We start from the raw sequence: 24071 nt of genomic DNA on the forward strand, positions 1-24071 counted from the left end.
AGATGTTCACCTGCACATCTGCTAATGTGGTATACTGCATCCGCTGTACCCGTTGTGGCCTCCTCTACATCGGGGAAACCAAGCGGAGGTTTGGGGACTGCTTTGCTGAACACCTATGCTCGGTTCGCAATAAACAACTGCACCTCCCAGTCACGAACCATTTCAACTCCCCCTCCCATTTCCCCAGATGACATGTCCATCCTGGGCCTCCTGCAGTGCCACAACGATGCTACCTGAAGGTTGCAGGAACAGCAACCCATATTCCGCTTGGGAACCCTGCAGCCCAATGGTATCAATGTGGACTTCATAAGCTTCAAAATGTCCCCTCCCCCTACCGCATCCCAAAACCAGCCCAGCTCGTCCCCACCTCTCTAACCTGTTCTTCCTCCCACCTATTCCCTCCTCCCACCTCAAACCGCACCCCTATCTCCTACCTACCAACCTCATCCCGCCCCCTTGACCTGTCCGTCCTCCCTGGACTCACCTATCTCCTCCCTACCTCCCCACCTACATTCACCTTTACTGGCTCCATCCCCGCCTCTTTGACCTGTCTGTCTCCTCTCCACCTATCTTCTCCTCTATCCATCTTCTATCCGCCTCCCCCTCTCTCCCTATTTATTTCAGAACCCCCTTCCCCTCCCCCATTTCTGATGAAGGATCTAGGCCCGAAACGTCCGCCTTCCTGCTCCTCTGATGCTGCTTGGCCTGCTGCGTTCATCCAGCTCTACACCTTGTTATCTCAGATTCTCCAGCACCTGCAGTTCCTACTATCTCTGGATTACTAGTTCAGTAACAGAGCTACTGTTACCATAACCCACATAAAGAGATATGCAAGCTAATTGGTCTAATTCTTTATTTATCTCACTGATAGCTAAATAAAACATTATCACAAATTCTAATTGAAATGTTTGAACAAATTGTACTATATTTTGTTTTGCATAGATGGTGGGTGTAACATATATCAGGATCGGCGACCTACTGTTGCAATGAAGTACACTGATACATCCAGGATTGTCACAGAGAACATTTATACAGAAATCAAGGATACAGCAGGTGCGCTTCATTTTTCAAACAAGTAAAGTAGGTGGTGGAAAGTCACAATGGAAATAATGTGGGATTTCTCCCCCCAAAACAGGAAAAACACGTGACTCGGAAAGTTATGGGAGTCTGCACAGTGTCCATAGCCCTCAGAAATCAGAGGATGACCCCCATCAGCTTCCAAAGCATCATGATGAGCAAGAAATGGGGAAACCCAGTCGGGAAAACACCAAATCCAATTTATGTATTTTATTATAAATGTTCTAAATAAAAACAAAAAAAATCAGTTCTCGTTTCAGCTTTCATAATGCTATGCGTTGTTGTGTTAAATGAACATCACAACTTCCCCAGATGTCATTGCTTCAACAATGCCCTAAATTTGCATTGAAAGCAGAAGAGAAACTGGCAGCACGTGCACAGTCCTGACTACAAATTTATTAACTTAATGTATGATAAAATGTGAGTGTTATCTCCGAAAATTCAACAAATTATATTGAATGCCACTTCCTGACAATGAAATCATTTACTGTACAGTGCCTTTATTCCAACAGACTATCCGGTCATATATGACACTGTCAGAGGCCAATATGACTTCATACTATTGCAGATTGTACTTGATATCCATTGAAAGAGAGTTACAAAATAAACATACATTTTTATATTTTATTAAGCATATGTTCATTTTTAACTTGGCTGTATTATCTTAATTCAAAAATGCCAAGTGAATTCACCTTGCAGAAAATTTGGGAGCCAATCAGCTCGCTGTGATTTTGTCAGTTCTTTAAAGTACTATGCAATTATGAAATTGTGCCCAATCACCTGTTCTTTCCCGAGATCTTCACAAATGTTTCCTTCTCAAGTATTTATCCAATTCCCTTTTAAACATTCCAATGAACCTGCCTCCACCACCCTTTCAGACAGGACGTTCCAGACCATAACTGCCTGAGTTTTTCTAAAAAAAAACTTTCTCCCTTATCCAATCCATTTTCAAATACCTGAGTTATCAAAAACTCTATACTTCAATAAATACATTCAGGCATTAGGGTTTCAGAGGAAAGAAACAAATTGGACTAAATTAATACAGAATCCCAATAGTGTGGAAACAGGCTATTTGGCCCAGCAAGTCCAACCATCTCTCCAAGCAAGATTCCACCCAGACTCACCCCTCTACCCTATCCCTGTACCCCTGCATTTCCCAATGCTAATCCACCTAACCCACACACCCCCAGACACTACAGGCAATTTAGTGTGGCCAATCCACCGATTCTGCACATCTTTGGATTGCGGGAGGAAACCAGAGCACCCTGAGGAAACACATGCAGATACTGGGAGGACATAAAAACTTCACACAGTCACCCAAGGCTGGAATTGAACCCAGGTCCCCAGTGCTGTGAGGCAGGAGTGCTAATCATTGAGCCACTGATATTTTTATAACACATGAGTTAACCAATGACATTACTTTTCTACAAGGTGTCCGGATGATAAAAGAGAAGGGAATGTATAACTGCCTCCATTCTATCTACTTACATTTAACAATGTATTTTGGATGCACATCTCATTTTACTGTAACTTATTTTCACTGGGAGTTATAGGTCCACACTCACGTGGACCTACATGCATATACCAGTTTCACACTGAAGTAAAAATTCATGTTAGCAGATTAAAAATATATTGAATGCCATTGTTATATGTACACATTTGAAATACAACAGTTACTTTTGTGCACAAACTTATAGATATTGTAGGCCTGGAAAATACATTTTTCTAAGGAGTACGTCCGACTATGATGTCAAGACGGAAGTGATGGCGATGACCTTGAAGAAATTGCCCAGAAAGATTTACTGATCCCTGTGTTGGATTTTACACTTACAAATGTTAATTTCATTTGCATGGGAACATCATCAGTCATATTTTCTCCTCCAACTCACTCATTATAGTGACTTGGAAATATACTGCTATTACTTCAATGTCATTGGGTCAAAATTCTGGAACTCCCCACATAATAAAACTCTGGGTGCATCTGCATCCTAAGTACTAAAGCAGTTCATAGTAATGGCTCACTGTCATTAGCTGAAGAGCATTTAGGGATGGGCAATCAATGTTTACTCTGCCAGAGATACTGACATAATGAATTAATAAAATAAATCTGCATGAACAGTAGGAGATCTCTGGTGCCTAACAGCTATGATGTCATCCAGCGGGCTAATGGCTGATCACTTTGAAGAATTACCTCATTCACTAAAAAAAGCAAAATCACAGAGTTACAGAATTGTTAAACACAGAAGGAGGCTATTCAGCTCAGATTGTCTGCACCGACTCTCCATTGAAGCATTATGACTTGGCACAATTCTCCTGCCTTTTCACATTGTTTCAATTCAAATAATCATTCAATGGCTTCTTAAGTTGAATTTGCTTCCACCACATTGCCGGGCAGTGCATTCCAGATTTGGACCATACTTGTCTGAAAAAAGTTCTATGTTTGTAAATCATGTTAAATCTCTGTCGTTTCATTCTGAATCCTTTTATGAGTAGGAACAATTTGTCCCCATCTGCTCCATTCAGCCCTCTCATGATTTTGAAAACTTCTGTCAGATTTCCTCCTCGCCTTCTTCTGCACAAGGAGAGCAGTCCCAGCCTCTGATCCATCGTCATAACTAAGGTTTCATATCTCTGGAACCATTTTTTGTAAGTCACTTCAGCATGCTTTCCAATGTATTCATATCCTTCCTATAGTTTGGCACCAGAACTGTAAACAATACTCCAGCTGAGGTCTAACAAGTATCTTGCATAACCTCCTTCATCTTCTATCCTATGCACTTTATAATAAAGCTTAGGATACTGTATGGTTTATTAACTTATCTGTCCAACTGTTCTGCTACCTTTAGTAATCTGTGCACATATCAACTGGGGCCCATTGCTTCTGCACCCCCTTAAATATTGTACCGCCTATTTTATATTGTTTTTCCATGATCATCCAACCAAATGCATCATGTCACACTTCTCCATATTGAACTTCACCTGCCACCTATCTGCCCATACCATCAACTTAGCTGATCCCTTTTGAAGTTCTACACTTTGCTCTTCACAGTTTACAATGCTTCCAAGTTTTGTATAACTCACACACTTCAAAATTATCCATGTACGTCAAGAACAAGATCATTAATTTATATCAGGAAAAGTAAAGGTCTTAAAAACAACCCCAAGGAACTCCACTGAAAACTTTCCTCCAGAACCAAAACATATTAATTGACCACTACTCTCTGTTTCTAATAAACAATCAATTTTGTATCCACGTTGCACTGCCCTCTTTGTCCCACGAACAATAATTTTTCCCATAAATCTGTATTAAATACCCCTTCAAAGTTCACATCCACCATATGAACGGCATAACTCTCATTGACTCTTCCTGTCATCTCTTTAAAAAGTTTCAATAAGCTACGCAAACATGATTTCTCCTTTAGACATGCGTGCTGGCTGTTACAATGTCATGTCTGCAATTTTCCAGTTCTCTGGCAACGCCCCTTAGTCTAGGGAAAACTGAAAGATTATGGCCAGTGCCTCTGCAAACTTCACTCTCATTTCCTTCGATATTCTTGAAAATGTTTTATCCAGTCTCACTGCCATGCTAACTTTAAGTATCTATAGCATATTCAAATAAACCCTGTTAGAGCTTCATATTCTGTCACCTTGACCTGGTTAGCATCTACTTCCATCAGAAACACAGATGCTTCCATATGTAATTTCCTTTCTTTGCCCCTTTGGCCCTCCAAATCCTTTTACTAACTTCTTTCTACTGATATGCTTATCTAGGACTTCCCTTAATGTTGGTTGCCAGTCTTTTCTCATAATCTTAAAATGTTCTGATTTACCTTCAATTTTTAATCATTTACAGATGACAAAACAAAATTGGAACTTTTACTTGACAGCAATTTAGATTCAGAAACATAACAAACAAGCTTTATTTTTTCTTTCAAAAAACATTTTTAAAATTATATTAGAGAATTCTGACATTCCACAAATACAAAGTTGTTTTTCAGGGCCAGATAAGTTGTTCAGAAGTAATTATAACTTAACATGTCACCCTAGCTGTACTTTATTTCACAAATATTAACTTTTTCAGTGTTTTTTCATTGGGACTAATAATATAAAAAGTGGAAGTTCACATCAAATCAATGTCATCTCAATGATTTTCATGTGAAGATTTCAACAAGCACCCAGTGGAAGATTAGGGTATGATTAATAACTTCTGGATTGCTGCAATTCGCTGTCCATGCACAGGTTCCACTTATCAGTTTCATAGATTAACGACAGTGAATGGTGTCAGTTTTCCCATCATTATGACTGCAATACGTGGATCATGGAAACCCTGTCTTAAAGTATAAAGCAAAACACTTAGGAATCATTTTCCAGAATAGGAGATAGTTGATTGCATTTCTGATTCTCTGGTTGATGGGAAGAACCTTGACTTTCAGAATGAGATGCAACATCCATAGGCAAAAGAAATGTTACAGACTTCATTTTAAATCTGTTGAGAGAATTGGAGGAAACATAGTTACTGCACAACATAATCTGGAGTATTACATAGAATATGGTATCTCATAATTTTTTTATGTTAGAATAATACGAAATTGTTAGCAGTTGTTACACTATTGTAGCATGTGCTTAATTACTCAAATGTAGAATTGCAGCAAATTCAAATTAGAATTAGAATTCATTAGAATTCTTTAGAATTGGAATTAGATTTTATTGCCATGTGTACTCACGTACACAATTACATGAATACGATGAAAAGTGTGCAATGTTGCCATTCCCAGCACCTTCTAAGGTATAAAGGTACCTAGGTACAATGTTTAGGTACAAAGTAGAAAAATAAAGAGACAAAGTTAAAACTTAAACATTACAGTCCTTCTTAGTATCAAATAGAAAAATTAAAAAAAGTTAAAAGTTCAATCGTCATTCTAAAGTGCTTAGCCATGTTGAGCTCACACATCCTACAAGGACCTGATCTCTTCCACTTTGGCCTGCTTTCTGGAATACCTCAGGCTGCCTGGTCTCACAAAACAACCCAAGACTGAAATAAAGCAAAGAACTATGGATACTGGAAATCTGAAATAAAAACAGAAATTGCTGGCGAAGCTCAGCAGGTCTGGCAACATCTGCGGAGAGGAAGCAGAGTTAAAGTTTTGAGTCAAGTGACCCTTCTTTGGAACTTAAGATTGGTTGAATCAAAAATTGACTTGTGATTATGTAAAATATATATTTTACACAAGAATACAAAGGTATTGTGCATTTGATTGTAATTGTTCCAATGATATAAGTTATTCAATTTCTGGTATAACTTGATTACTTTTGATACTGCAGTGTTTTAATTTATTAATTTCAATACCATATGCATTTTCTTCCTCTGTTGCAAGAATTAAAATCCAATTTCCACAATTATATGGTTTCTTGATAGCTCAGGTTGTTGCAAACTCAGAGTAGATCAATCTACATTGTTATAAAGAGAAAACCACATTTAAGTGTAATTAGCTTTGTGTTTCCACCATTTTCTGTTTTTGTTCAGATTCCAGCATCCATAGTATTTATATTAGCATTTGGAAAATTGATGGATTTAATATCAAAAGTACCTATATTCTGTCCAACATCATTATCCACTTTAAATATTCAGCTTCACTTTATTGTGTATACACGTGTAAAGTTACATTATACTTAACCCTTTATAAACAAATTTATGTTTAGTTAAGTGTATTTTTACCTGAGATGACTGAAATCCATTGACTAAATGGATTCAATCATCATAACACAGAAATATATTACCACACCTTTTCTCGGGCCAGTTGCTGGTATCATTTTATGCCTAAACATATGCATATTCTCAACCTGAATATCCAGTATTTTAGAGAGGATGAGTTTGTTTCAAAGTTATTTTTGTGCACAAAGACTTTCTGTTTGATCTTAAAGACTTATTTTATTGCTTACTTGCATTTATGGACGTATTCTTGTAAGGTTGCTTTTTGTGAACAGTTTTCTTCTGAAGTCTTAGTGTCTGGTAATTGAGCGAGCGTTCTTTGGCTTTTAGTGAATTTCATTATTGCGCAAGGCTGAGTCGGTGCCACTGCTCCTGGATCCTCTTGTTCACTTGTGTGATAGGTTGGATTTTGACCAGGAGATTTCTGATGTTTATTACCCACACTGAAGGCATGTAAAGATGATATGGAGTAACGTCTCACCGTCATTGCATTATCTGCAAATTAATTTGTGTTATATGTTGCATGTTCAATATACTTTTCAGACACAGACAAAAAACATTGAAATCAAACTCTGTAGAAAGTTACTTCACACACACGTTTGGAACTCAGATTATACTCAGAGGGATTGTATACAAGCATAACAACATTTTTTTCAGATGTTAATTGCCTCAAATGTTATGTACTTCAGTAGTAAATCCTTTAATAGCAACCACGTCATTTGGAAAGAACAGATCATGATTGCCTTATTAGTCTAAGCTTTGCAATCAGGATTTAGTGATCGCTGTGTCATGATGTTACCCTTTCCCAGTTTTAGACTGATGTCAAGTCTATAGGATCTCTGGTATCCGGCAGAAGTGTTGACAGAAGCCAATTACATCGACGTATTTGCATGGTCAACAAAGCAGAAAGTCAAACGAATTGATTAGCTTCTAAATTTACCGACATTGAAATAAATCACTATGATTGCATTATATCAGAAACATATTTGGAGTGCATATTTTTTATATAATTTGTTTTAGTCATAATGGAGAAATAGGATATTCCGCAAATTTAAACAAAAACTTTTCAGGTCAAGCAGGGGGCCAGATCTTCCAGTACAAGTAGCTGCTAAATGTCCACAGTTTGCGCGTCCCGATACGGCCACGTGTGGTATTTGTGAGCAAACTTCAAACTTCCACTGAGCGGAAATACACTGGTAGGAACCCTGCACGGATTTCTCCGATACTGCCTCTGCCATTATAGATGAGCTAGAAATCCTGAGATTGCCCAGAAAAGTACGCCTGTCTGCCCAATCTTTAATATAAGGCCAGAGTGGGAAATGATTTGAGGTGGAAGCTGCATCGAAAAAACTTATTCCTCACCCAAATTGTTTTGAAAACTAAACTTGCTGGACAATCCTTCTCCATCAACCGCACCCATCCCCACTTTTCCATCTTCCTACCTCGCCCTCCCCTACCCACCTCTGCCTTGTTTAAAGCAAAAATGTGAACTAAAAGATTAGCTTGAAGCCAACGCAACAAGGTCAGTGGCAATAAGTCAGCAGTGATTCCCGAATAAATAGGAACTAGCTGAGCATTGCGATTAGTAGTAGACTGTGTACACTTTTGAATGTTGCAGTTCACTTGCATTACTTACCTCTCGTTTCTCCTTCCAGTGCAGGGGCGGAGATATTCCTGCGCAAGTTAACGTGCGTTAATGCATCCTCGGTTTTTAGCTGCTGTTGGAGAGCGGTAATGGTTGTCTTTTCCAATACTTCTGCTCTTCTCCCAGACTGACCTAACTTCACCCGTAGGGCTTTGTTTTCTGACTCCAGTTTCTTCATGTCAGAACGCATGTCTTTGATGATCTGCATGAGGCGCTTGTTACTTTCCATGGTGCTGAAATCCCACAGAACCGCAATTGAATGAACGGACACAGTTGGATTTCCGTGGAGGCTGCGGACAATTGTTCACATGGAGACAAATTTACAATGTTCAATTCTCGTCCGTCCTTTTAATGGATCAAGCACCATAAGCGGAAAGGTCGCATTTATCACTTAATGATCAATAGGTTCAGGTGACTAGACACAAGATCTTTTAAATAATTGATTTGTCAGTTCAGATGGTTTCAATTTTCGGTCTAACACTGGTTTGTAAGTTTAACCAAACGACTTGTGTAAAACAATACTCAAGATTGTTGATTTTAATGAGTTATTTAAAACTTGTAACAGTTTTATGTATTTCTCCTGCGATTTGACTTTACTGCAATGGTAAAATCACGTGGCTTAAAATACACGTTATCCACCGTGTAAATTTCCATTATGTTTCACAAGATTCTTTCGATTTCACGTCTTGTAACACACAGTACATAGAGATCCTGTGGGGGCAATAGGCCGTGCCCTAACAACAGTGTTTTTTTTTCCACCTCACGTTCTCAATTATTCATGTTTTCTCTGGGCATCAGGGATCCAGTCAAATCCTTTCGGATTTGCTGTTGCATAACAAGCTTGGTATTAAATATTTTGACGATTGTTCAATTGATAAACTTTATACTGTTGATAGTACTAGCATTCCTACCTTCCCTTATTCTACTGCTTTTAATAAGACTTAGGAATGGAGAAGTGATCGGTATATCTGAGCTGCCAGGCTCAGGTATTTAATATTGCATGCTACTGTTTGTCTGCAGTGCAGACGTCAGTGACTATGATTCCTGTTTCCTGCCATGTACAACCATGGTGCTTGACGTCTCTTGCAGAATATACTGCGCATACAGCGAGGTGGAATGGAATCTCACTTTCCTTTTTGCTGATAGACTTGCAAGCGTTAGAAAGGAACAAAATAAACATTTAAAAAAAAAAATAGCTCGATGCATAGAACCTGTTTTTATAAAAAGGAAACGCGGCCCTTAAGACTTAGAGGTAGACAATACCTCCTGCAATATATAAAAAAAGTAAGGCCTACAACATTTCACACCAAGAAAGAAGATGACTTTTAGGCATGCGAACTGAATTCTAGTAAAGTTACCGAGATGAAGTGGAACAGTGAATATTTGCCCCATGTTGGAACAAATTAAAGAATTCTCTATTGTGAGTGTTCGATTTATGTTAGTACCAAGCATACTGATTGAATGTAATTGTAGGGGAACACGTTTTGAAGCTGCAGCACTAGTTCCTCAAATAATTTGAATAAGGGGCGTGGAAATGTAGCCAACGTGACTCCGCTAAAACTATCGTCGCACATCAAAATATCGCAGTGACAATTTAGTCTTAACAATTTATTATTAAAACAAAATCTTAATTTACCTTTGTGAAATGTACACGTAATCATTCCAAACTTCATACTGGACACAACTGCCGTATAGTCTTTGTCAGGTATTAAATCTGCATCAAGTGTTCAATCACGGCGTGTTACGACGAAGTGAAACTTGAGTTTTCTCATGCTCCTGCTATATTGCAGGTTGTGCGGCAATTCACTGCTTAATCCATCGTTTATAATGACAGCAGTGCCCCCATGATTCAGATTAACGCAAGCAACATGCGACAACCTAAATGTGCCGTATCGATTCAGTTTTCCATCAGCAGCAGTTCAATTATTATTGGGGAGAAACAAGCTTGAAATATGTTGTTAAAATGTTAACCTTTCGGGGAAAAATGTACTTTTTCTGCAAGTTAACAGAGCTCGCTTAATCATTTAGGTTCACATGCTTTCAGGTCTATTTAACCTGAGCCGTCCTTTCGCTCGAGAGGTGGCTCGGTATTGTTGGCGTATCATGCTCTAAGGCAGATGCCAGTGTCTAACTATGGAACTGGAGGACAATTCTTGGAAGAAATTAACTTACAAAACCTGTCAACAGATGTTACTATAACAAGAAATGTACAACAAATTCACAGAAACTATGAGCCAGTCATCTCGTATAAATTGCTGTGAATTATTGCTTTATTTTCTAACAAGTATTGTATCCTATATAAAACAGAACTGATCAGGCAAGGTACTTTACTGTCAACTGGCTATTGTAATCCTGATCTCGCTTTACATTGACACATGTTCATGCTTTATAATCTCTCGGCTAGAATTGAAAGAATATGCTCATTGATCTGAGCCCAAAAACCACTTAAAATGTCTCCTGCTCTGTCAGGAATAGAAATTTGCTGTAAAATTGGTCCCGTTGGATGAAAGGAATTAGAAAATTTGGGAATGGCATGCTCATTGCCTGATGGGGTTGTTTGTTTCATTGAAAAGACACGATAGCGAGTGTTCAGAATCCCGAAACTTCCCGGCAAGCTTTCAAAATTGATTATTAATTGTTATGTTAAGCTTGATGTCTCTAACAATTAAATCTTCTTAATATCTTAAAGGTATGTTATTTTAAACATTCGATTACACATTGCAAAATCTATATTTCTTTTGGAGGCACCAACAACATCGAGAGGCTGGAAAAGATCAAAGAATGCTCGTCAGGGTGGTCAGGCATTAGAACCAGTCTATCAGGTTCTGTAAGAACGACCTTAGACACATTTATGTGGCAATGACGAGGAACGAGCTCCCCTGCAACTGCAAATCTGCAGCAAGGCGACATGCGCGAACATGAGCACAGCCAAAGCAAAATTAATGATGGTTAAGGCCATGTCCCCCTTCAGGGATGTTATGCCTAGCCTTCTTACAAGGAAGGGAAGAATCATCTTTACATTATCAGCTCTTGTTCTCTCCAGAAATATATCAAACAATTCATTGAATCAAGGGTGGTTTCACATTTAGAAAAAACAGTTGTTATTCAGAATGAGTACAAGAACATAAGAACTAAGATCCTGAGTAGGCAATTCAGCCTTTCCAGCCTGCAGTGCCATTTGATACAATCACTGCAGATCTCATCTTGGCCTCAAATCCACTTCCCTGCCCACTGCCCATAATCCTTCAACTCATTACTAATTCAAAATCTGTCTGTAAGAACATAGAACATAGAACAGTATAGCACAGTACAGGCCCTTCGGCCCACGATGCTGTGCCGAACTTTTTATCCTAATCCTAAGGTCTATCTAACCTCCACCCCTACCTTATACTATCATCCATATGCCTATCTAATAGCCGCTTAAATACCCCTAATGAGGCCGACTCCACTGCCCTCTCCGGCAATGCATTCCAGTCCCTGACCACTATCTTCTCCTTAAGTTAACAGAGCACTCTGGAGTAGGGAATTCCACAGATTTATGACCCTTTGAAAGAAGTAATTTCTCCTCATTTCTGTTTTAAATCTACCACTCTTATTCTAAAACTGTAGAACCTCTCATTTTTGATTGCTGCACATAAGGGTACATCCTTTTTCTGTCTACTTTGTCAATTCCATTTAGCACTTAGCATTTAAATGCCCTTAAAGTGGGCGAGTCTACTATTTTTGCAGGCAGGGCATTCCACGGCCTTACTACTCTTACTACTTTCTGAGTAAAGAAATCAGTCTGGTGAACCTCCTCTGTACTGTGTCCAGTGCAACTACATCCCTCCTCAAGTAAGTGGACAAAAATTGTATCTAATACTCTAGATAGTATCTCACTAATGTTCAGGAGGAAGGTAGAGATTTTATTTGCATTGATTTCAGCCCCTTGGTCTAACATATCTCAAAGGATTACCCGTAACATAATAATTTTGGAGGGAAATTCAGAAGCTGTAAATATTTGGGTTTGTTATATCATCTTGGTACAGAAAAAAGACACAGCTTATCATAGATAGAATTGATTCAAATAATTTTCTGGCATACAATGCTTTTCCACCTGAATGATTTGATAATGTTGAAGAAGGATGGAATTCAGAGCCAAAGCTATAACATTACGAGGACCAGTCCTTATAGATGATTCAAGAAATAAGCTTTTAGCTCAGGTTGAAGGAAGAGAGTTGGTTGGATTACTTCATACTAGGCTATTTTCCTCACAGTAGTTTGTGCACCAAAGAGTCAATGAGATGACCAAGATGGCATCCTGAGCTGCAGTGTTTGCAGATTAACCCATCTTTAGTACAATACGGCATCTTGGTAAAGAAGGCTATGCATGTAATAGGAACAGTGACTGAAATGATGATTAAAAACTTCCATTTACCAATGAGATTGCCTTTTGTTTATACTCTGGTGCTTTTAGGAATTGCAACCCTCCAGCAGCAGCACAATAATGTTGATGGCTGCTGACAATTTGAAAAGGACATTTCAGATGGGCTTCCAAGTTTTGGATAAAATGAGCCTGCTTCAGAATGCACCATCTCAACATGGGCTTGAGAAGTCTGGGATTTGGTGGACAGGCAAGTGTAAGGACTGTGGCTGGTTGTGGGATACGGTGTAGGGAATTCTGCCACTCCCGCTCCATGATTTACAATCTAGCACCTTGGTGTATTTGCCCTGTGAACCCGATTAGCTGTCTTCTTTTTCCACTACTTCACCTTCTCCTCTACTTTCTATAGTAGCAACAGGCTCAGTCCTTCTGATTGATGTAGCTTTATTTTATTAATTCACAGGCTGTAGGTATCACTGGACAGGCTAGCAATTATTGCCCATCCCTAATTTCCCCAAGGGCAGTTAAGAGTCAACCACATTTCTGTGGGTTTGGAGTCACACGTAGGCTAGACCTGGAAAGGATGGCAGATTTCCTTCCCTCAAGGACATAGGTGAACCAAATGGGTTTTCCAACAATTGGCAATAGAATCATGATCATTACTAGGCTCTTAATTCCAGATTTTTATTCACTTTAAATTCCACCGTCTGCCATGGCAGTATTCAAACCCCAGTCTCTGGAAAAACATGTGGGTTTCTGGATTAATAGTCTGGCGATAACACCACTAGGCCTTCACTCACATTACAATTAATTCTTCACTGCAGTATTCCATCAGGTGATTTATCTACAATACTGACTGTCTTTGTTCTGCATTAGGACAATATGACAAATCAAGTTTCTTAAAGATTGTGAATTTCCCTCCAACATTCATACCTATTTGGGCTGTTTGAGTTACTCAAATAGAACTGTGGTTTCAGTATAGCTCAGTTATCATCATCCAACATCTTGTGGCTAGACCCCTGACAGCAATTATGATCCTAGTGTAGAAGGGTGCGGAACCTTTCCTGGCTGGTCCTTAATAAGGACACTGCAGGACAGCAAATGGGGCTTCAGCTGGTGAAATCCATTGATATGAACAATTTCAAAAGCTGCCCTGAACTTTGACTCCAATTCTTGCTGCTGGGTGACTTAAGTTGATGATTGTCTGCTGACACAGAACCGTCTGACACAATGCTTTGCGGTTCTGTTGAATTAAGACATTTCATTATTAAAAGCCCACATGCTGCAAGGCCTCCTTTGCCTGTCTTTTTTTGCCATGATGCTCTGCTACTGTTGCTACTCCTCCTAGTATGCTGCTTCAATGACAATCACAGCAACATTTTGATTTTTGCAGGTTCCAGTAATCCTGCAGTCTGCAGAGTGACAGATACAGCCGGAGGTCAGACTTGCAAGAAGTGGTAAAGACAATTTCCAAGTCTCTGCTTCCACAACCTCACACCCGAACCAAAAAAACTATCCACAAAATCTGCCAAGACATATGATCTAGATAAAGATGAAGGTTCTTCTAAATATCACAGCTGCAGAAAGATTGCCCATCAACAGAGTTAGAGTTTTACCCCTTAAATTTTCAAGTAACCCTCTGAATTCTCCTTGTAATATGACAACAGCTTTAAGATTTTAGCAAAGATCTGTAGCTCGGGTTGTGGGTGAGGTTGTTGACTTGCTTGGCGAGCTGGCTTGTTCTCGTTCAGACCGTGCTAGTTAATATCATCAGAGAGGCCTCTGATGAAGCAATGTTGTTTGGAATTTATACTGTCTGGTCTGTTATGGTGAATTGTGTCTGGACAGTATAAATTCCAAGCAGAGTAGAACAACATCGCTTCATCAGAGGCCTCACTGATGATGTTAGCTAGCATGGTGATGAAATGTCTGAATGAAAACAAGGCAGTTCAGCGAGCAAGTGACAACAGCTTTCCCTGGCAGCTTTCTGTTTCAAAGATCATCGGCGAGCAATTCAACCATTGGTTAGAAAATTGGTGTTTCATCCATTTAATTATGCTTCATAAATCTTTGTGACTAACTTATTTGAAGTCCAGAATTAATATTTCCAGACCAACTGTAGCATTGACAAAATAAAGTTATTGATGCCTCTTTTATGCTTAATCAGAAATTCAGCCTCAGTTTAGCTCTTTCTTGTTGCCACAATGGTTTCGATATGATGAAAGTTTAGTTTCAGTTAGAGATGTGGGTAATTTTATGTTGCGGGGTTGTACCAGAAGGAACTGTTTACAGATTGTGCTAACTCATTTTATTTAATGTCACCAGAGCTAGAAAAGAAATTACATTTTCCTCCCATCAGCCTGCATTCAAACAATGCCCTGGAGCTGACACTTGGTATATTTGGATAAATATCATCTTGATTGTATTAATTTCTCTGCAAGATTCCCTAGGGCACAACAGCAACAATAAAGTCCAAAAATAAAATCGTGCAGGTGTTAGAAATCTGAAATTAAAAATGAACAATAAGTGCGGGAGAAACCCAACAGATCTAATAGCATCAGCGGAGAGGATAAAAGCAAATTTCAATGCATCAAAGCAACTAATTATCATTAATTGTTCTTTGCTAAGGAACGTTGCAATACACTTTCAGAATATAACCAGAAATCTGAACTTCAGCTACCCTTTTCAGAGAGTACAGCTACATGTCAAGAATGGTGCTTCAGCAGAACATTACAAATTTTGAATCAGAAGATAATTTTCCAAGGCATGGAGTTTTTGTGAGACAAATGAAAATTATTTCTACCAAAGAGAAGCTTCAGAGAGCACAGAGAGAAGTTTCATTCTCAATTGTGTGGAGGAGCAAAAGGATTTGTGACTAGAAATATTCTAAATATGGAGACACCACCTCTCCATGGCCCATCTGTCCACTTTTAACTTAGGAAAGATCATCAAAATTGAAGCACTGCCACTGTTAAGGAATCAAAATGGAAGATATTTGTGAAATCACACTGACATTAGTGGAAACTTTGTTCAGCTTTATAAGCACATGGGTACAGTTGAAATCACACCAGTCATCAATATGCATGCCAATTAAGACAGTGAGGGAGGTAAAGCAAATATTCATAGATGCTAAAATCACAATGAAAAAAGTTATTATCCTTGGCATATATTTGGCATTGGACAATTTTTCCCAGTATTATTTCGTAAATATACAAAATGTATATAGATTGAATCTTAACCTAGTTTGAGGGCCAATATCTTCAATCATTTAGCAAACATAGATTTGTCACTATTCTTTACACTTGGAACCAGAGGGAGTAACATACTATTTTGGCAGCAGGACAAAATGGGTAAAAGAAGACTATCTATCTGTAATGCATACAATTTTCCACTCCATTTAAGTCATAAAGTCACTTGTTCCCTTGGCCTTACTGAGATACATTAACACTTATTTACTGGTGTTTTCAGCTGGACTGCTGCCAAGTACTGTTCTGAAGTGGCAATTGAGACCTATCTTCATTATAGTGTCTTTACTTGGCTGTTGAAAGTACCTTCGATTTGAGTCAAATAATTGAATTGGAATAATGAAGTCTTGAGGCAAAAAAAAAACACAAAATGAAGCTGATAACCTGACGTAGAGGCAGAGATGGATTATGTTGTAAAGATGGAATGAGGCAATTTTGGTGATGGAAAGAATATTGCTGGGGTGTATGTGAAAGAACTTCAAGTCAATGTCAATTAGAAATGTCAAGAATGTGCACAGTCTGGCTCAGCCTGAGATGGTTGGCATTGGAATCAGTGGCAAACAGTTTAGAACGGCAACTGAAAATAATGGCTTCAGTCTTCCCAATATTCAACACTGATGTGATCTGCATTAGAACACGGCTGTCACTGGATAGGGCATGAAATTAACAGCAAGAGTGCAAAATCTGTGGTGGGGTCAAAACTCTTGCACATACATAGCATTGCCACTTATGTCTGACAAGGTTCTGGAACAGACACAGCACTGAGGAAATTGCTGGCCGGTGACTTTCATCCTTTCAGTTTTGAACAGGATGTAGTCCACCATGAAACTTGAGGACTTATGATAAATTATGCATCCCAGTTATTTTTAAAATTTGGTCATTTCATCTTGATGTTCTTACTGTTCTCATATTGGTCACTGCTTAAATGCTGTCTTAATGCAAGCATTTCAAGTGCAGCCAAAACAATGAAAGCATGCGTATTGGCTTTGCATGGTGCAATATGGACATTGTACAATCTTAACTTCAAAAGATAGACATTTTGCTCAGTGGCCAGCCCAATGTGTGGAACATTATTGGATTGGTTTTAGGCACCAAGTGACTGGAAGCACTGTTTAAGATGTCACAGCAGTACAGGTGGTCACTTCATAAGGATCAGTGTTCAGAATGAATTTTCAAGAGATTTTTGTATTTGGAGGTTGCATATATTTTGGCGTATTCACCTTAATTCATATCTCATAGCTCATTAATTTGTCATTGTTGTATAATTACTTTGGCAGAGATGGATAATAGCAGCAACATCACCAATAAGGCGGAACAGCAACTGGGCCTGTTGGAAGACATCTGATCAGGGAGCTGTTGGTAGAATATTTTATCCTAACACAGGGTGTCTAGAACAAGACATTTATTCCTCTCTATAATGCAACAGAAATACATCCAGAAGCTGAGATTTACCAGGCAGCTGATTGTTGATCGATGCAGTAATCTGCTGGCTCAGATAGTCTTGCTTTGTTGGTCATTGTCATGGTCAGGATCACCTTTAAACATTTTGCCTCAGATTCCTTCCAAGCTATTAGAGAGGACATCACCCGACATCAAGCAGGAAGCTAACACCCCATTTGCCAAAAGCAAGCAGTACATTGTCTTTCCCACTGTTGCTAACAACCAAAATGAGGGAGTTCTAGAATTGTAGCTATGCCTTGCTTCCATTGTACAAAAGGGTTATGGACTGCAGTCATGTAGCTATCAAGAAACCAGAAGACTAGCACCAACATTTGCTAATGAAAGGGGAGACCACTCAATGAACAGCTGGCATGTGACGTGAGACAGGAGAAGCCTTTCCACAGCTAATATATTCAATCATTTCTTAACATGACGTAGGGGTGAATAAAATTGGCCTGATAATGGCATCTGTGACAGTAGGGACATCACAAGGAGGCTGATTAAGATTGCCACTCTGCATTGCTGACTGAAAATGCCTGTCATTTAGTATGAGATTGTTTCTTGGCCTGCCAACAGCAGAATGATGTCCACATCAGTTACTTAGATTACTACATTCTGAATTTATTAACATGTCTGCCACTTTGCCCAGGGATCCCTCAACTGGTCAAGTGCAAATTTGAAAATGAAAATTCTACAAGAACCAGCCATAAATAAAAAAAAATTGCAGTAACCATCCCCTCTTATTTATGCATCAATACCCTTTACAGAAACAAACTTCTTGATTGTTTCATATTGCTAGTTTCCAGAGTTCCTCTGCTTATCTAATAATCATTGCTGAGTTTGTGTCTTTATGCAGTAAGCTTGTTACTATAGTAACAGGAGACTTCTAATGCTATTGGTTAAACAAAACCATAATCTTCACCCTGTATGGTTTCAAACTGAAGCCAATTTCTTAATACTCTGCTTTTTTTTTAACAATCTCCTTTCTTCAGAGAAACAATTCTGGATGTTTCAGATAATTTTTGAGACTCCTTTTCACAAGTAGCACTCAGTCTTTTGGGTGCAAAAGTTCAGGAAAAGAGACGGTGATGTAGACCACCATTTTTTACATTGCTCCAGGGGTTTTAGGCTTTTCAGGAGGAATCGGTGAATGGAGCAAGTGTAGTCTGTGCTTACAGATGATCAAGATTGGACGGAACTGTCTAAAAGTAATGATACAGGCTATCCAAGGTCTTCCATATCATACTTCATGTTGAGTATAAAAATTAAGGCATATGAATCCCAAATTGGATCAGCTGAGTATGCCTGTTTGGAACTTAAAATACAGACAGCAACTTTATCTGCTGACCCAATCGGAAGTCAGAAGGTCCTACTTTTGGCTTGGAGATACAGTTGGTTGTCTTGGAGTCATTTTGGTTGGCTGGTTCTACCTACTTCCAGACATACACTCATTATGTCACCTCAGTCTATACTAAACTCTGCAGGCTTTAGTTGTTAGTGTTGACCTGAAAATCAGCCACTGACAAAACAGGGTTTCATTAACAATGAACATAGTCAATTGCGGGCAGCAGATCATGTTTTCCTTTTGTAGGAGCTGGAAAATATTCTCCATTACGAAACTCTGTGGATAAATGTGGAATTATCTACGTTGCAGGATTATTACCTGCATGGTGATAGATTGGGAACAGTGGAGATGCAATGAGATCTGGATGTCCTTCTAGAGAAGTCACTGAAAGCAAGCATGCAGGTGCAGCAGGCAGTGAAGAAGGCAAATAGTATGCTGGCCTTCATAATGAGAGGATTCGAGGATAGGAGCAGGGATGACTTGCTGCGATTGTATATGATATCGATGAGACCACACCTAGAATATTACGTGTAGTTTTGATCTTTTTTTTTTAGATTTAGGTTTTACTGTCAAGTACAGGGTAGCAAGCGTACAGTGAAAAGTGTACAAAGTCCCCATGCATGGCATCATCTTATGTACAAAATCTTGGTTACAGAAATAGAGAAATAAAAAAATGTTAAGAAGTTCAGCGCTACAGTCATCTTAGCACAAAAGTAGAAAAATAAAGCTAAAATGTCAAACATTATAGTCCTTTTTTGAGCCATGGGCCTGCAGATGCTCCAAACTGGACTTCCCCAAGAGGGCTTGCTGTCGCCCGTGCTGGACACGCTTTCACCCATGCTGGGCTAAGACTCTCGCAGCCACGCTAGGCTTCGCCGCCGCTCATAAGTCTTTGGCCTCAACTGTCATATCACTACTGACTGCCACTGCCGCCATCCCTCATGGCCCCTCACGGCTGACTGCCATTGCTGCCATCCTTTGCCACTGGCCACCAACCGCCGCTGCTGTCACCTGGGCATGCGCTCGGCCCCAGTGCTGCCATGGTCTGTTGCTGCCGCTGTCCCCAAGGCTCCAGGTTTATGAATGTTCAAGGTCTGTACTGGGCCTTCTCTCCTCCTCGCAGGGACCACTCAAGATCTGTGCTAGGCTCGCTCGAGGTCTGTGTGGTCCATCACCGATGCCATCGAGCTCAAGAGGTAAGTAAGGAAAATAGAAGTTAGAAGAAAACAAAAGAGAAAAAGAGAGAAAAAAAAGAAAAGCAGTCAGAGTGGACAAGGTCCGGCACAGGAGCCCTACTCCTCCGCCATCTTGGAAAGACCTTTAGCTGAGGAAGGATTTTCTGGCTATGGAGGGAGTGTAAAAAGGTTTACCTGACTGATTCCTGGAATGGCAAGTTTGATGTATGAAGACACTCTGGATTGATTAGGACTATATTAATTGGAGTTTAGAAGACTGACAGTGAGATCTCATTGGAACCCTATACAATTCTAACCGAACTAGACAGAGTAAATGCAGGAAGAAGTTCCAGATGACCGGAAATCCAGGACCAGGAGTCACAATTTATAGATATAGAATAGGCCATTGAAGACTGAGGTGAGGAGAACTTTCTTTATCCTGTGAGTAGTGCACCTTTGGAAGTCTTTGCTATAAAAGAAACAGTTGAGGCCAAAACATTAAATGCTTTCAAAAAGGAGTTATGTACATTCTTAGGGCTCAAAGGATCAAGGGGTATGGGGAGAAAGCAGGAACACAATGCTGAGTTGGTTGATCAGCCATTATTATGCATGAAAGTCTACTAGAAATTTCGAAAATTAGATTTTTGTTTAAAACACGGGGAAACTTGACTTGATACTATCTCAGAGTGAATAAAGCAGTCGAAAATCAGCATTGCCTAGAAATGAGTGTATTGGGCATAATGGAGCACTGTTCTGAGGTATACAAAACAAGTCAGTCCAGTATGCATCATCCACAAGTTTTACTTTCTTTTCCTCCTGGAATGCCAAACCCTGACATCTTAAAGGGAGTGAAATTTTATTTTTAGTTTTACTTTGTTTTGGGCATTTCTGTGATGTTCTTGGGTGGAAATAGAGCAGTGCTTCTGAGGCAGGGAGGATATCGTAAGAATAGGTTACTTTAGAGTTAACAGTTAGTGATTGCCAGAAGAGTTAGGATAAAATCCTGCAGAGGTTACTTGAAGTTGAGTGTGCTTATATTCAAATGTGTAATAGCTCCATGAAGAGGCTATCAGTCTTCACAGCTAGAAGTTAAAGCCACAATTATCTTAAGGCTATTGAGATGTTATTTCTCTGGGAAGTCTACTGTACAAAAAATAAGCAAGAGGTTCTTTTGGGTGCTCTACAAGGGATTTTTATTAGAATTTGCAATTGAATGTTTGGGGAGTAATGGGATTATACTTTTACTGTGTCTTTAAAAATCATTGAGTTTGTGCTACGAGTAAATAGTACAATTTATTGTATCCTATCTTCATTTCTTTTACTTAATAAATTTCTGTTTTATTGTTAAAACAATATCTACAACATTCAGTGACAAATCATCTCATTAAAACCAAAATAAAATATGATCTATCAAGCCAAGTTTCAGTCTGGGATCTGGATTTTCCAGTAATATTAGTAGCTGGGTTCATAATAATGCATCATGTTGTCTAATATCTGATTATAATTGATAACTCAATGTATTAGACAATACTCTTGCTGTAAAAGTTTCCATTTTTAATCTGGTCCATTGTTCACATTTAAATACATCCACTGTCTCATATCTCACGTTTTATTGAATATGAACATTCTCCAGCACCCATTTCCTCTGTGAGAATTAGTTTACATTGTTTTTCTTTTCCATTTCTGACCTCCTTTAGGCGAAAGATAGAATCAATCCGGTCATGGATCTCCCACTAACACACAAATGACATGATTTTTGAACAGGAGTTTCTGATGTTACTGTGTCCAAGGAGCATTTGTTTCAAGACTTCTTACCCCAAGTAAATTTACTCATCACTAGCAAGCGACAGTCAATGTGGAGGTGCAAGAAGCTGTTAGCTTCTTAGCAACCGTATCCATTTACACTTGGACGAGTGACAGAGAAAGATAACAGTGAAAAACAGAAAAAAAAGGTGTAAAGAAACAAACTCCATGGATCATTTTCAGAAAATCAAGGTCTGAATTGTCAGAAAGATGAATGTTACCATTCTTAAATAGTGAAAAGCAGTGAGACAATTCTAAGACGCTGGGTGTTTTCTATAGAGCTTACCATCAAGCACTTTCCCTGGAAAAGTACCAATAACTACAAAAGGTTGGAGCTGTTTCTCAAACAATGGATAACTGTTCATATAGTGTTCTCCCTTAAACTATGAAAATTCAGAATTGTCATCTGTACAAATTATAAACAAGCATTATATCTGGATGGTAAACAATTTTTTCCAATAAACTTGAGTCCTTTTCACTTTCATTTAAAAAAACTCACAACATACTCCACAGGATTATTTTTAAATCTGCTAAATATCCTTTAACTGCTCAACAATTCTGCAAACATACAGAAACTTTAATAAGAACGTAGCAAAACCAGCAAAAATTCCTAATTTAAAAAAAAATTTGCAAATCTACAAGAAATGTAAATAAGTGGTTGGCCAAACTCTCTGCTTTCATTATTCTTATAGCGATGAACAGCTTCTTGAATATCAAGCTTTGACATCTTTTCACTCTATCTCAAAATTGCCCCAACAATTATTTTGGTCCAGCTGGTGTTATTTAAAGTTACGGCTGACATTCAACAGCCAGTCTGCCTATTTTGTGATGGAGGAATGAATGAAACCTAACAATAAATGTATTTTGTTAGAGGGGTTTATATGTTTGAATATATTTTTGTTTTAATAACATATTGCTGTGCAGAGAATGAGTACAATGAAGATTGGAATTGTTTTTTGAGCAATACAATTGGCAATTAAACTTTTAAAATGTGGGAATAAATGAATCAATAGTAAATTAATCCAATTTGTCAATTTTTATCCATTGTTCTGCTTTTAAGGATGCAGAAGTAATGGTGAAATTCGCCTCATGTTAACAGTTCTTAAATGTCACTTTATCAATATGTATTGAGCAGCTTTGATACTAGCAAAGCCAATAGAAGCTGGTCAGAAAGCTGTTGGCAGACAATGCAAATATTTGGTATGAATCCTTTGCTTTTGCATGTTTATAGGGAAATATTATAAAATAATTGAAATAAATATTAATAAAAGATTATTAACAATGCAGCGACTTATTACATGTTACCCTGTTACCTGATGCGATAAAGAAATGCCTGCTTAGGTTCTCCATCATTTGAGTTCAGTACTATCTTCCAAGAGAAATGGAAAGAAAGCATTCTGTAATTAAGTGCAAATTCATCACTCCCTTTGCAAGTTCTTTCTCTGACCATGTAGATTTTTGATTTGAATGAGGGAAATTTGGTGCAATTTCAGTATCATATACAAATGGCCTCTTGGAAATGTTGTCAATGGTTATGAATATCCTGCATTACGATAACATTTGTTCACACTATGAGATCTAAACCTTTGTCTCCTTTTCCATTTGATTTTTTTTTGAAATCACAGCATAATATTTTAATAATCACACTTCAATTGTCAGTCAAAAGGCTATTAGTAGAAACAGTGTCTGTGTAGAAACTAAATCTACTTGCAGCGAATGCTATAGAGTCATAATGTTCAATTCCTTGGTATTGACTTGTGAATTGCATCCCTGGCTGATTCATAACTATTACAAATGGAAAAGTACATGGATATTGACTGTAGACTTGGCTTCAACCATGGTATAGAAAACATTTAGTGTATTTATGATGAGGCATAAAGTAGCATCATGTAAATACTGATTTTAAAATTGCCTAAAGTCTGAATTAAGTTTCTGTAATGGTGTTGAGGAATAGCAAAACATAAAATATATATTCTTTGTCACTTTTTTCTCTCTCTCTCTCTCTCTTCCTCCTTCTCTCTCTTCCTCCCGCTCTTAATATAGCAAAACTGAAATGAAACAGATTGAAAAGAAAAAGCAGAGAGTGAAGAAATGGATGTTCACTGCACTAGTTAGATTTCAAATTAAGCTGGACCAAAAAACCTTTGTTTTATCTCCAGTGAAACTCAAATTAAATCATATTTAAAATACAGTAAAAGTAAGTTCAATTTATATAATTCATATTTATTCACCCATGTAAATAAGTCAAAAGGACACTTGACAGTTTTC

At 38.4% G+C, this 24071-nt stretch overlaps 2 protein-coding genes and 1 long non-coding RNA gene across 3 annotated transcripts in view; 2 read left to right on the top strand and 1 right to left on the bottom strand.

The window, feature by feature from the left end:
* Positions 1 to 700: 700 nt before the first annotated feature.
* On the top strand, positions 701 to 1324 carry LOC125484730. Its single transcript, XR_007263541.1, has 2 exons — positions 701 to 1053; positions 1136 to 1324. It is a non-coding gene; the product is annotated as an uncharacterized LOC125484730 (long non-coding RNA).
* Positions 1325 to 5430: 4106 nt separating this feature from the next.
* LOC125484652 (putative coiled-coil domain-containing protein 195) lies at positions 5431 to 8676 on the bottom strand. The gene is made up of 3 exons (XM_048604161.1): positions 8424 to 8676; positions 7018 to 7282; positions 5431 to 5563 (listed from the first exon to the last, which is right to left on the bottom strand). Exons 1-3 carry the CDS (start codon positions 8659 to 8661, stop codon positions 5431 to 5433), a joined length of 636 nt encoding a protein of 211 aa, XP_048460118.1. The 5' UTR covers positions 8662 to 8676.
* Positions 8677 to 19865: 11189 nt separating this feature from the next.
* Positions 19866 to 24071, top strand: part of LOC109917017 (guanylate cyclase soluble subunit beta-2-like) — a 47537-nt gene continuing 43331 nt past the window's right edge. Inside the window, exon 1 of the mRNA XM_048604116.1 lies at positions 19866 to 20021. Coding sequence (XP_048460073.1) covers positions 19866 to 20021 — 156 coding nt within the window. The remainder of the gene's footprint in view (positions 20022 to 24071) is intronic.

Source organism: Rhincodon typus, chromosome 13 (genome assembly GCF_021869965.1).
Source record: "Rhincodon typus isolate 14 chromosome 13, sRhiTyp1.1, whole genome shotgun sequence".
Lineage (NCBI taxonomy): Eukaryota > Metazoa > Chordata > Chondrichthyes > Orectolobiformes > Rhincodontidae > Rhincodon > Rhincodon typus.